General features: G+C 47.4%; 1 protein-coding gene across 1 annotated transcript in view; it reads left to right on the forward strand.

Annotated features, from left to right (window-relative positions):
- Positions 1–11,112, forward strand: part of ash1l (ash1 (absent, small, or homeotic)-like (Drosophila)) — a 31,032-nt gene that overhangs the window by 5,253 nt on the left and 14,667 nt on the right. The window contains 7 exon segments of the mRNA XM_012828891.3: positions 2–773; positions 5,396–6,197; positions 8,018–8,230; positions 8,822–8,916; positions 9,082–9,155; positions 9,435–9,480; positions 9,838–9,946. Of these exon segments, the coding sequence (XP_012684345.2) occupies positions 2–773; positions 5,396–6,197; positions 8,018–8,230; positions 8,822–8,916; positions 9,082–9,155; positions 9,435–9,480; positions 9,838–9,946 (2,111 nt within the window).

The following is an 11,112-nucleotide window of genomic DNA, read 5'->3' on the forward strand; positions in this document are numbered from 1 at the left end:
CCCCCCCATGGCCCCCGAGCTGTCCTTTGGCTGGCACCACAAACACAAGCACCGGCACAAGCACCGCGAGCGCTGCGCCACCGACGACCAGCTGGAGCACGGCAGCGCCGAGAGGGGAGAGCGCGGGGAAAGGGGTGAGAGAGGAGAGAGAGCAGGAGGAGCAGGAGGTGTAGGAGGAGGAGGAGGAGGAGGAGACGGTGTTGGTCTGGGCAGAGGAGAGAGAGGGGGTGCAGGGGCTATGGAGGCCCTACAGCACTGTCGGTTTGGGAGAGACGGGTCGGCAGACAGTGCCAGCAAGCAGACGTCTGCAGTGGCCGCGGCTTCGGCTAACTCCCCTTCATCCTCCTCCTCCTCCTCGGCCGAGCGCTACAAGCGAAAGGAAGCGTCGGCGTCGTGCCTGGGCCCCTCACGCCTGGCCCTTGGCAGCAGAGGCCACGCATCTGCTGACTCCTGGTTCCGAGTGGGCTCCTCGGAGGCAGACTATGCCAAACTGTCACACCACTCCGCCTCTGGCCAGCCTGCCTTCGCTGACGGACACTCCGCTGAGCCAATCGGCTGCTCAGACAGTGAGGAGGACGAGGGCCTCTCCCCGGCGGAGGAAGAGGCAGAGTCGAGCGCACAGCACACCAACCTGTTTGCCTCTGCGCTCACGCGGAGCTCGCTGCGACCGGGCCGTGGCCGGAGGCCTGCCTCCTCGGACGGCAGCAACCTCTCGCGATTGGACAGATCCCTCCGGAAGGACCGGTCCACCTCGGCGGAGAGGAGAGAGACAGGTGAGTTGCCCCAGCCTGTCTGTCCCCAGCCTGTCTGTGTGGATGAAACTACCAGAGATGAAGAGGCATCTTTACCGACATAGTGGTAGTCTCACAAAGCCAGACTCTCAGTGTAAAGTCTGGTAGCCGTGGCTGCTTAATGAGGCTGAGAATGGTCATGGCTGAGAAGAGTCATGTTGAAAACCTACTGACAAAAGACTGCTGTTATTTTGCATGAAGTGTATGCTTGGCCAATTCTGAAATGAAATTTCTTGATCAAAACACTCATCACTGTTGCGTAGTTTGCTAACAAGTGCTAACAGACTTGAATGAAAGTTGCAAGTGCGCAGATTCTTCATGTTTGTTCTTGTGGATAGACAATGACTGATGGTACTAACATTTGGTTATCTTAGTGGAAATATTAATATCAGACGGTCTGTGCCAGTTTGTTGGCTAGCCATCTGAAGATGGGTGTAATGTAGTTGTAGAACTAGGAGAAAAAGCAGACAATATGAGCTCATGTACTGTGGAGAACATGCAGGTGGTAAGCAGTCTTGTGTGCCTGTGTGCCCTGCTTGCCTTTTCTTTGCTGTAGCTGTGCCTCTTCTGTGCCTGTGCCTCTGTCTGTGCTGTGCTTCCTTTTGCTTGTGCTGGGCCTTTGATGTATGTACTGTATGCGTGCTTTGCCTCTACTTCATTGCTGTGGGCTTTGCCTCCATGTGCTCACAGGTGTCTCTCTCTTAGTGTGCCTGTCTGCTAATCTCCTGCTATCCCACAAATCCCACCAGCTTGGCTGAATGGCAATAAAAGAGACTTTTAAACTTGGAGTTTGTGACGTGCTTGTCTCTCTCTCTGCTGTGTGTGTGTGTGTGTGTGTGTGTGTGTGTGTGTGTGTGTGTGTGTGTGTGTGTGTGTGTGTGTGTGTGTGTGTGTGTGTGTGTGTGTGCGTGTCTGTGTGTGTGTAGTGGCTGAGTCCTGTGTCCTTTGATATATCTGTGCTGTCCCTCTGCTCCGCCTGTGTGTTGCTTCTGCTTTCTCCTTTCCTGTGAGTCTGCTGTGGCTAGTGGGGAATCACAATATATTGTGCGATATATTGGGATTTCTACTGAGTTTTGCTAAAATGTTTAAAATGTGAAATTAAAATGTCAAACAACAACAATAAAACAATTAAAAACATTATAAACAATAACTTAAAGACATTAAGATAAAGAATACGTTTGCAGTGCCCCATAGCAGACTGTTAAAGACATGTGTTCCTTTAAAAGCCTATCGGTATGTCCAATGTGTATGTAGAATACCAGTAATTCATGGATAAAAAGATATTTGGCATCTGACATAATTCAGCACTATTTGTAGCAAAATATCACAGCACTCAACTAAATCAATTTGTCCCCCTCTGCTAGCCGTTGGTGTGTCTGTAGCATGTCTGTGTTAGTGCTTCTGTGCTGTGTCTGAGGCCTGTGTACACTGCTGCTCAAGTTTGGAAGCACATACTTACAGTGTATTCAATAAATGCATTCAGATACATTCAATACAAACAATACATTCAATAAATGTAAAACTAGTTTTTGTGACATATAGGCCTGTACAATTGCGCCATGCAATCCATGTACATAATTTGTGAACAAGCTTTGAAGTTGTACTTGCGGGAAATTATAGACGACTTTGATAGTAATTGTTACACTAATGGAATTAATATTATAGAATCCATTTAAGCAGCATTTGTAGCAGCTTTAGTAGTTTAAGGAGTAAGCTGAATAATTGTACCTGGTCATACCAAACATTCTAGAAATGTAAAATAATGTAGCATAAACTTCTTTCTGATGACGATTTAAACCTGCATTTTGTTATTTTACTGAATAAAAACAACAGAAAAAGTGATTCCAAACTTTTGAGAGGTAGTGTTTGTCCTCTGATGCCATGTTTGTGTACGTGTGTGTGCGTGTGTGTGTGTGCCGTGTGTTGTGTGTGTCTGTGTGTGTTACTTTGTCCTTCAGTCATGTGCCACTGTTGCATTACTACTGTATGTTACTACTACTACTACTACTGGGTGTTTACACAGTTGTGTGTGTGTGTGTCTGTGTGTGTGTGTGTGTGTGTGTGTGTTTGTGCGTAGGACTGCTGCTGTTGTTGCAGTAATTGCCTTTGTTCTCCGTCTCTGTGCTCCTCCACTGCTGGGTGTCTTCAGTTTCTCCGCTGTCCCTCTGCCGTGTCCATACACCATATGGCACTCTGTGTGATTTTGTGACTGAATGCAAATGTCTTGTACTGCTTAAAGTTGGCCCCATTTCAGCTTGACATTGTGAAGGAGAGAGAGGGAGAGCAAGAGAGAGAGAGGGAGAGCAAGAGAGAGAGAGAGAGAGGGGAGAGAATTAATGCGCCAAACGTGTTGTCACGCTCCAAATATAGCTGCTCTTGCAGCGTGTCCTGCGGAGTTCTGTGTCGACGTCCAATGGCATGTGGCATGTGCCCGACACACGGTCACAGCCCCACTGGAGGTGGCAGCAGTGGCAGCAGCAGCAGTGGCGGCAGTGTTACCGGCTCCTCGGCTCCGTACAGGTGCAATGCTAGGTTTACTCTAGCTGAATTAGGTTAGGCGAATCCCCCACAGAGACTTCTCCACAGTCTCCCCTGGATTGATGTGGACATGGCATAGAGCAGCGAAGCACTTTGTAAATAGCTGCCTTAAGAGTAAGGGTTCTGCAGCAGCAACGGCTGCATAATGAAGTGGAGGGCTCTTAAAGCAGGAGGAGGCTTCCAGAGCTCTGAGTTTTAAGGGGGTAAAACTTCTGCTGTCTCAGTGTCTTTCAGGCTGATCCTGACACATAGTGCTCTATAGCAAAGTCTGATTTAAGCTTGGCATATAGGCTTTTCTCTCTCTCTCTCTCTCGCCCCGTACGCACACAGACAGACACACACACACACACACATACACACACATATTTAGACTTCACTCACTGAATATTGCTAAGCAGGTAAAATAGAGGGCTTTGTGCAATGATCCCCCTGCCTTCCAGGCATTGCGCTTTGCTTTTAGATGGATTAGGGCTGTTTGTGTGTGTTTGTGTCTGTATGTATACGTGTGTGTATATATAAATGTGTGTGTGTGTGTGTGTGTGTGTGAGTGAGAGACAGTGGAGGGTCTCAGGACTGTCTGTGTAGCGTGGTGTGAACCCAGTCAGGGTAATCCAGGATTAGAGCCCAGGACACGGGGTCGTCCAATGGTCAGCCAGCGACAGCTCTGTGGCACTGCTTACGGCCATGCTGCTGCTCACTACCACGCACGCAAACACACACACACACACACACACAGACGCTAAAACACTACCCCCATACATCCATACTCTGACACACACACATACACACACACAAACGCACACACACACACAGACAACACTACCCCCATACCTCCACACCTCTGACACACACACACACACACACACATGTACACACTCAGACATTACACTCATACCATAATAACACTATATAACACAAATCACCATCCTCTTCCTCTCCCAGCCCACTGGCTATGCACCTTACAAACAGCATAAACAGGTTGCCAGTTTCCTAGTTCTATGTCCACATTCTACTACTACGCTGAAGGATCCGATTTAGCCTTTTTGATTTAGATACCTTTCAGTGATGTAATAAGGTAGTGAATGTGTTTTAGACTGGTCATTTATTAAGTGGTAATAGATGGATTATAGGGAATAAGTACATTAACAGGACTCACGGGTTACTTCCTGTTTACTTCCTGTGCTAAAGTTAATTGTGAATGGGATTGGCTGTTCTGTAGTAGCCGCAGACGTTCGGGTCAACAGACTAATACTCATAGTCACAACAGTTTATTGTCGCACCTGAGCTCACCAACCATCACTCTCTGGACCTCACTCCTGCTCACAGCTACATTGTCACACATCATTGCTGTCGTTTTTTCCCCCCACAACTTACCCTTGCTACTTGTCCTCACATCTTATTGCTTACTCATTCTTATAACTACACACAACTACACACTTTGCACTGATATATCTACATACCCAGTATTCACCATACCTATGTGTATAGTCTTATGTCTATGGTTCTCCCGTTCGTGGATCTCACTGTGGAGATATTATGCTCAGGGTTAAGTGTTGTGGACGGAGATCAGAGGCAAACTGCACGTCTGAAGAGAGCGTGTGGCTCCACTGAGCAGTAAGTCACACACACATAATTAAAATGTCCTGCTGAAGGTGAATCCTGCTCTCCTGCTGACGTACTGCTCGAGGTCTGCTGCACAAGGCTGGAGGAATTAAGTTACTCTCTTTTTTTTCCTTACGTAGTCATTAGGCATGGTGGAGTGTCCTCTTTCTCCCCGTCCCTTATCCCTCTCTTTGTACAGCAGTGTGTCGTCTTTCCCCCACATGCATTGTCACTCTCTCTCTGTCTATCTCTCTGTCTCTCTATATCCAACATTTCTTTGTCTTTGCTTCTTTTGTTAGTTTTTTTTTCTCTTTCTCTGGCAATCTCTCTCAGCCTTTATTTTTTTTGTCTCCAGTTCTTTAACCCTGGCGCTCACCAGTTCCGTTTGTCTTCTTTCTCTCCTTTTCACTGTTCCTGGCAATCTCTCTCATCCTTCCCTGTCTTGTGCTTTGTCTCTGTTTCAGGAGGGATGCAGACTCGCGGTGCAAACCCCTCAGACTGCATGGACTCCGGCCCGTTGTCCCGCCACCACCTCCACCACCATCACCACCACCACCCGCACCACCACCAGCAGCAGCAGCCCTCGCTCCACCCTTCCCTCTCCCACCCCCACCCCCACTCATCTTCCTCCAATCGCTCCGTCGGCCCGCCGACCGCCTCAAGCTGCTACCCCACCACCGCCGGCGCCTCCTCCCCACCTCGTCACACCTCCTCCTCCGCCCAGCGCGGAGCACCACCCCCTACACCGCCACCCCCGCCCAAAAACAACCTGCACCACGTCAACAAGATCCTGCGTGCCAAGAAGCTGCAGCGGCAAGCGCGCACCGGAAACAACATGGTGAAGAAGCGTGGGCCCGGGCGCCCCCGGAAGTACCCGCTACCCTCACCGCCCCCCTCGCCCCCCCAGGCCCCTGGCCCAGACTTGGCCAGGCAGCGGGAGTGGGAGAGGGGGTGCTGGGAGGGGGACACGGTGTCGGACGCCATCGAGTCAGTGGTGCAGGGACAGAAACGGAGGGGTCGCAAGAGAAAGCGCTGGGAAGGAGAGAGGGACGAGGAAGATGAGGAGGGGGAAGACGAAGAGGAAGCATCGGCAGGACTAGCCCGGCAGGAGAGATGCGGAGAGGAGGAGGAGGAGGAGGAGGAAGGGGAGGAGGAAGAGGAAGAAGAAGAGCGCATGGCAGGAAGGGAGGAAGAGGCAGGGGCCAGGCAACGAGCAGGAGGAGAAAAAGGCTGGCTCACCCAGGAAGAGATGCACTGTTTTCGCAGGTGAGCACAGCAGCACCAGTCAGCCATCCCTCACGTTGTTCCCCTCACCTTTTCACCTCCTCTCGTGTTATCTACTCTCGTCTCTGTTCAATTCTTCTCATAGCTAAAACTGTACTCTACCCTTCAACATCTCAAGTGGATGATGATGCTGATGAATCATGGGCTACTTTTTGATGAGCAACACGACAGATTTTCTTTATTATACCTTGCTCCACTATTTTTTTTTTTGTCATTGCCAAAAACCTATATGAATTAAACTAAACACTAGTTCCCCTTAGTTTCACTTCTTCTGGCAATGTTGACAGTAAAGTTGCCCCAAAGAAAGCTGCCCCATGTTTCATCAGCCTCAGAGAATATTGGGCCCTGTTCACACGTGGCATTAACAAGCGTCTCCACATGCATCTCGAGTGACCACCTGTGATTGGATGTTACTTCCCTGCTCTATATGCAATAAAACACGTCCATCATTTACGTTTGCAAAGAATAAAGGCAGGAGGGGACAGATCCCCCCTCTTCATCCTCTGTGCCCCCTCGCTTTTTTTTAAATAAAACTCAACTCAATTTCAAAATGATATGGAAACATATCGCTAGTATTTTATTTGAACTCTGCCATGCATAATAACATATCAATGAAGCCTGAGCTGGGCAAAGAGCACATTGAGGTTCACAAAAATAATACACCAACACTCTGGACCCAAAGTACTGAGCTGATATGAGAATCGTTTAGACTCAATATTATTATCTCCCAGCTAAAAATCGATCTTTACACAGCACTAATCTTTATATAGGCTATCTACGCTGCTGTTTACTCAATAAAAGCTGGTGTTGTGATTCTCTGATATTCAAGCACTCTGATGATGATGTGAAATCTGGATTTGTGTTAACCTCAGTTATTTTCTTCTCTTGAAACTACTGATGTGCTGCTGAGCATAAACTGGCTCTTTAGCTATGGTTAGTAGTTCATTTTAGTAGTAGTAGTAGTTAGTAGTTAACAGGCATCTTATATCTGACTTGGATGCAACAAAGCACAGGAGAGAGCAGTGGGAGCACCTGTTAAAGCAGTGGTTTGTGAACAAGTCAGCTAGGTAGCGTCAACTAGCAAAGTAAGAGAACAGGTTTTTGGCTACCACGGTAACCAAGGTAACACTGTCTTGTTATTTTTGTTAATATTGAATTGCCTTTGAGTAGAGTAAATGGACTTCATCAGCTGAACAGTGATAGGGGAAATACTCATTATTTGCCACTTATGGTACCAGAAAATCTTGATGTTTGCCAGATAGTACATCCAACTGGCCTGAGTTGAATTCACATGGACATTCGGCCAAGTTTGAAATCAAGTTTTATGCACTGGTTATCTATCTCTGGGTTTTTTAAATAAAGTCTTACACACTGGTAATGTATCTCTATGGGTTTTTAAAATAAAGTTTTACGCACTTTTAATGTATTTCCATGGGCTTTTCGAAAGTTTTCAGACGTCGTGGCCAAAGCCAGCTTTTATAACACACTTACGCAGAGGATGTCAGTTGAGTAGACGGTCCTTCAGTGTGGCCAGGACACATTTGCTTAAACATTGCTAAAAGAATATGCCCATTTGTGGCCCAGGCCACCTTCCAATGCAGTCTGAGCGATCGGGTCTCAATGCGTCCTCAATGCGTCCTCAATGCGTCTTGGATGCAATCACGCCTGTACTTAGAGCTGTCCACTTGTGATCGGATCACCCAAGATGCAGGTTAATGCCAGGTGTGAACAGGGCCTTTGTTGTGGGGCTCAGAATGCCCACATTTGTCACTCACACTCACAATGAGCTGTTTGTCTGACAGCGCACTGGAGAGGAAACCTGAAGGCCAGGCCTCTGCGGAAGGCCCCGCCCCCGCACCTGTCCCTGCCCCTGCCCCCGCCCCTGCCCCCGCCCCGGTAGAACAGGCCCCACCCACTGCCGCCGTGCCCACTCCACGGGAGAAGAGAGCCTCCAGACCACCCAAGAAGAAGTTCCAGAAGGCGGGGCTTTATTCTGATGTGTACAAAACTGAAGAGTAAGTTTACCAATAAAAACATATGAGGGATTGCAGGAATTAATTAGGCCTACAAATTCTACTACATATACATATACTTTCTATGACATACTCATTATACAGTAAACATATACATTATACATACATACATTTGATTGCATAAAGATTTAACAACAAACTTAAAGGTGGGGTGTGTAGGATTGTGTAGGTGTGTAGGAGGTGTCTACAAAAGTCATAATTGCCATTCAAGTGACTGATAACAACCTCAACACATGACTACTACCACCCTGAAAACCAATGACTACTACCAGCCCATACAAACACACTCACTCCCATTAAAACCAGCCTTTTGTGCTCACTGTGAGGGAGATTACACTGACATTCATGTAATTGCCTTCTCCCTCTCATAGTTTGGTCTCATAGATTGATTTTATACAGACATAACTACTGGCTTAATATCTTGACCTCATGGCACGCCTTTCAGTGACCTCAGCACACACTTACATACACACTTTCCACATACAGTCCCAATGCATTCACAGCTAGGGAGATAAACCCATGCGCTGATATGATGGCACTGATAGTGATCTAACTGCCTCCTTCCTCTTGTAGTCCACGCAGTCAGCTACTGCAGCTGAAGAAGGAGAAGCTGGAGTACATTCCAGGAGAACATGAATATGGCCTTTTCCCTGCGCCTATCCACGTCGGTAAGCCAACACACACACACACACACACACACACACACACACACACACACTTACACATGGTCTAATCTCTTAAGAGAGCACATTTACTGATAAAAAAAGAGTTACTGAACTGATAGGTCACACCTCCCTGTCTCTCTCTTTCTGTGCCTTCCTGTCTTGTTGCAGGGAAGTACCTGAGACTTAAGCGCATTGACTTCCAGTTGCCTTACGACATCCTGTGGCTGTGGAAACACGATCAGGTGAGCTCCACTGAGACACTCAGCTAAGTGGTCAACACACTCTCTCCCTCTCTCTCACACACACACACACACACACACTCTCTCACACTACCGTACACACACACACACACTCTCTCACACTACCGTACACACACACACACACACACACACACACACACACACTCTCTCTCACACACACACACACACACACACTCACACTCTCTCCCTTTGTCTCACACACACAAACATGTATACTCCTGAGGACAGGTTGTTTATCACTGCTGTCATTCTCTCCCTCAGCTTTATAAGCGACCTGATGTCCCACTCTACAAGAAGATCAGATCCAGTGAGTATGGCTCTGTTTCCATGCTCTGTGTCTGAACTTCTGAGTTCTGTCTGAGTGTGGGTACTTTTACATGTCTGTGTCCAAAACCAATGCTCTTAAGCCTGATGTGTTGTGTTCCATGTGTTCAATATGTGTGTGTTTTCATGTTCATGTCTTGTCCTGCATGGTGGAAATATATGTTCCTCTCCCCTGTCATTCAGTCATGTATATGTGTGTATGTCTACTTTGTTATCTGTGTGTTGTGTGTGTGTATGTATGTCTACTTTGTCCTGTGTGTGTGTGTGTGTGTGTGTGTGTGTGTTGCTTGTGTGTGTGTACATGTTCAACACTCTGATGTGTTCCCCCTGTGCGCTGCAGATGTGTACGTGGACGTGAAGCCTGTGTCGGGGTACGAGAACACCACCTGTAACTGCCGCGCCCCCTTAGACAGCGCTGAGAAGGGCTGCCAGGACGACTGCCTGAACAGGTACAAACCCCAGTTCTGTGCTCCTCCTCCCAGTTCCCTCTGCGCTCCTCCTCCCAGCTCCCACTGTGCTCCTCCTCCCAGCTCCCACTGTGCTCCTCCTCCTCCCTGCTCCTCATGGACTCCCCACAGCTCCTCTGTCAGTGCTGCCCGTGCCAGCCCTACGCCACTCCTCTTTCTGTCTGCACTGGAATTCCCTCACCTTTGTGCTTATTTCCTATTCGTCATTCTCTCTCCTTCTCATTTCCTCATAGTCATACTCTCACCTTTTTTCCTCCTCGTCATACTCTCTCCTTTTTTCCTCCTAGTCATACTCTCTCCTTATTTCCTCCTCGTCATACTCTCTCATTATTTCCTCCTCGTCATACTCTCTCCTTATTTCCTCCTCGTCGTTCTCTCTCCTTATTTCCTCCTCGCCATACTCTCTCCTTGTTATCTCTCTTATTTGTTTTTTTTCTTCTCCATATCGTTTACCTATTTTACATGCCTTCCTCTTTTTTTTTCATCATTCTTTCAATCTTTTCATCCCTCCTGTCATCCTCTTCCACATTTTAACTTGTTTGCAATTTATCCTTCAACCCTTTTGCCCACAACACCTCTCACTCTTTCTCCCTGCTTTTTCCCTTGGCTCTGTCACTCCTAACCTTTATTCTTCCACCCTTCTTCTCTCCCTATTTCGTATGCCGTTTATTCTTCACCTCTTCCACTTAATATCTCCCATTCTTTATAACTCTTCTCTTCCTGTCTTACTCTTAAAGAGGACTTATTATGCATTTCCGGGTTTCCCCTTTTCCTTTAGTGTGTTATATTGCTTTTTGTGCATGTAAATGGTCTGCAAAGTACACACCAGAGGGAGGAACTCTCTCTCACAGAAACCACGTTTCTCAGCTGCCTGGAACACCTCTAGCCCTTTTCTGTTCTAGCCCTTTTCCCTTATTACAGGATGACACAATCTCTTAACACAATCCTTATTGCCCACCAAACTGACCAATCAGAGCATACTGGGCTCATCGGGAAGGGGGGCTTGAAGACACAGGAGCTCTAACAGAGTGAACAAAGAGAAAAATGATGTGTTTTTTGAACACTGAAGCATGTAAATCTATTCTATTAGACCCCAGAAATACAATAATGAACATTGAAAATGAGTATAATAGGTCCTCTTTAAGTAC

The sequence above is a fragment of the Clupea harengus genome, chromosome 19, assembly GCF_900700415.2.
Source record: "Clupea harengus chromosome 19, Ch_v2.0.2, whole genome shotgun sequence".
In the NCBI taxonomy this organism is placed as follows: domain Eukaryota; kingdom Metazoa; phylum Chordata; class Actinopteri; order Clupeiformes; family Clupeidae; genus Clupea; species Clupea harengus.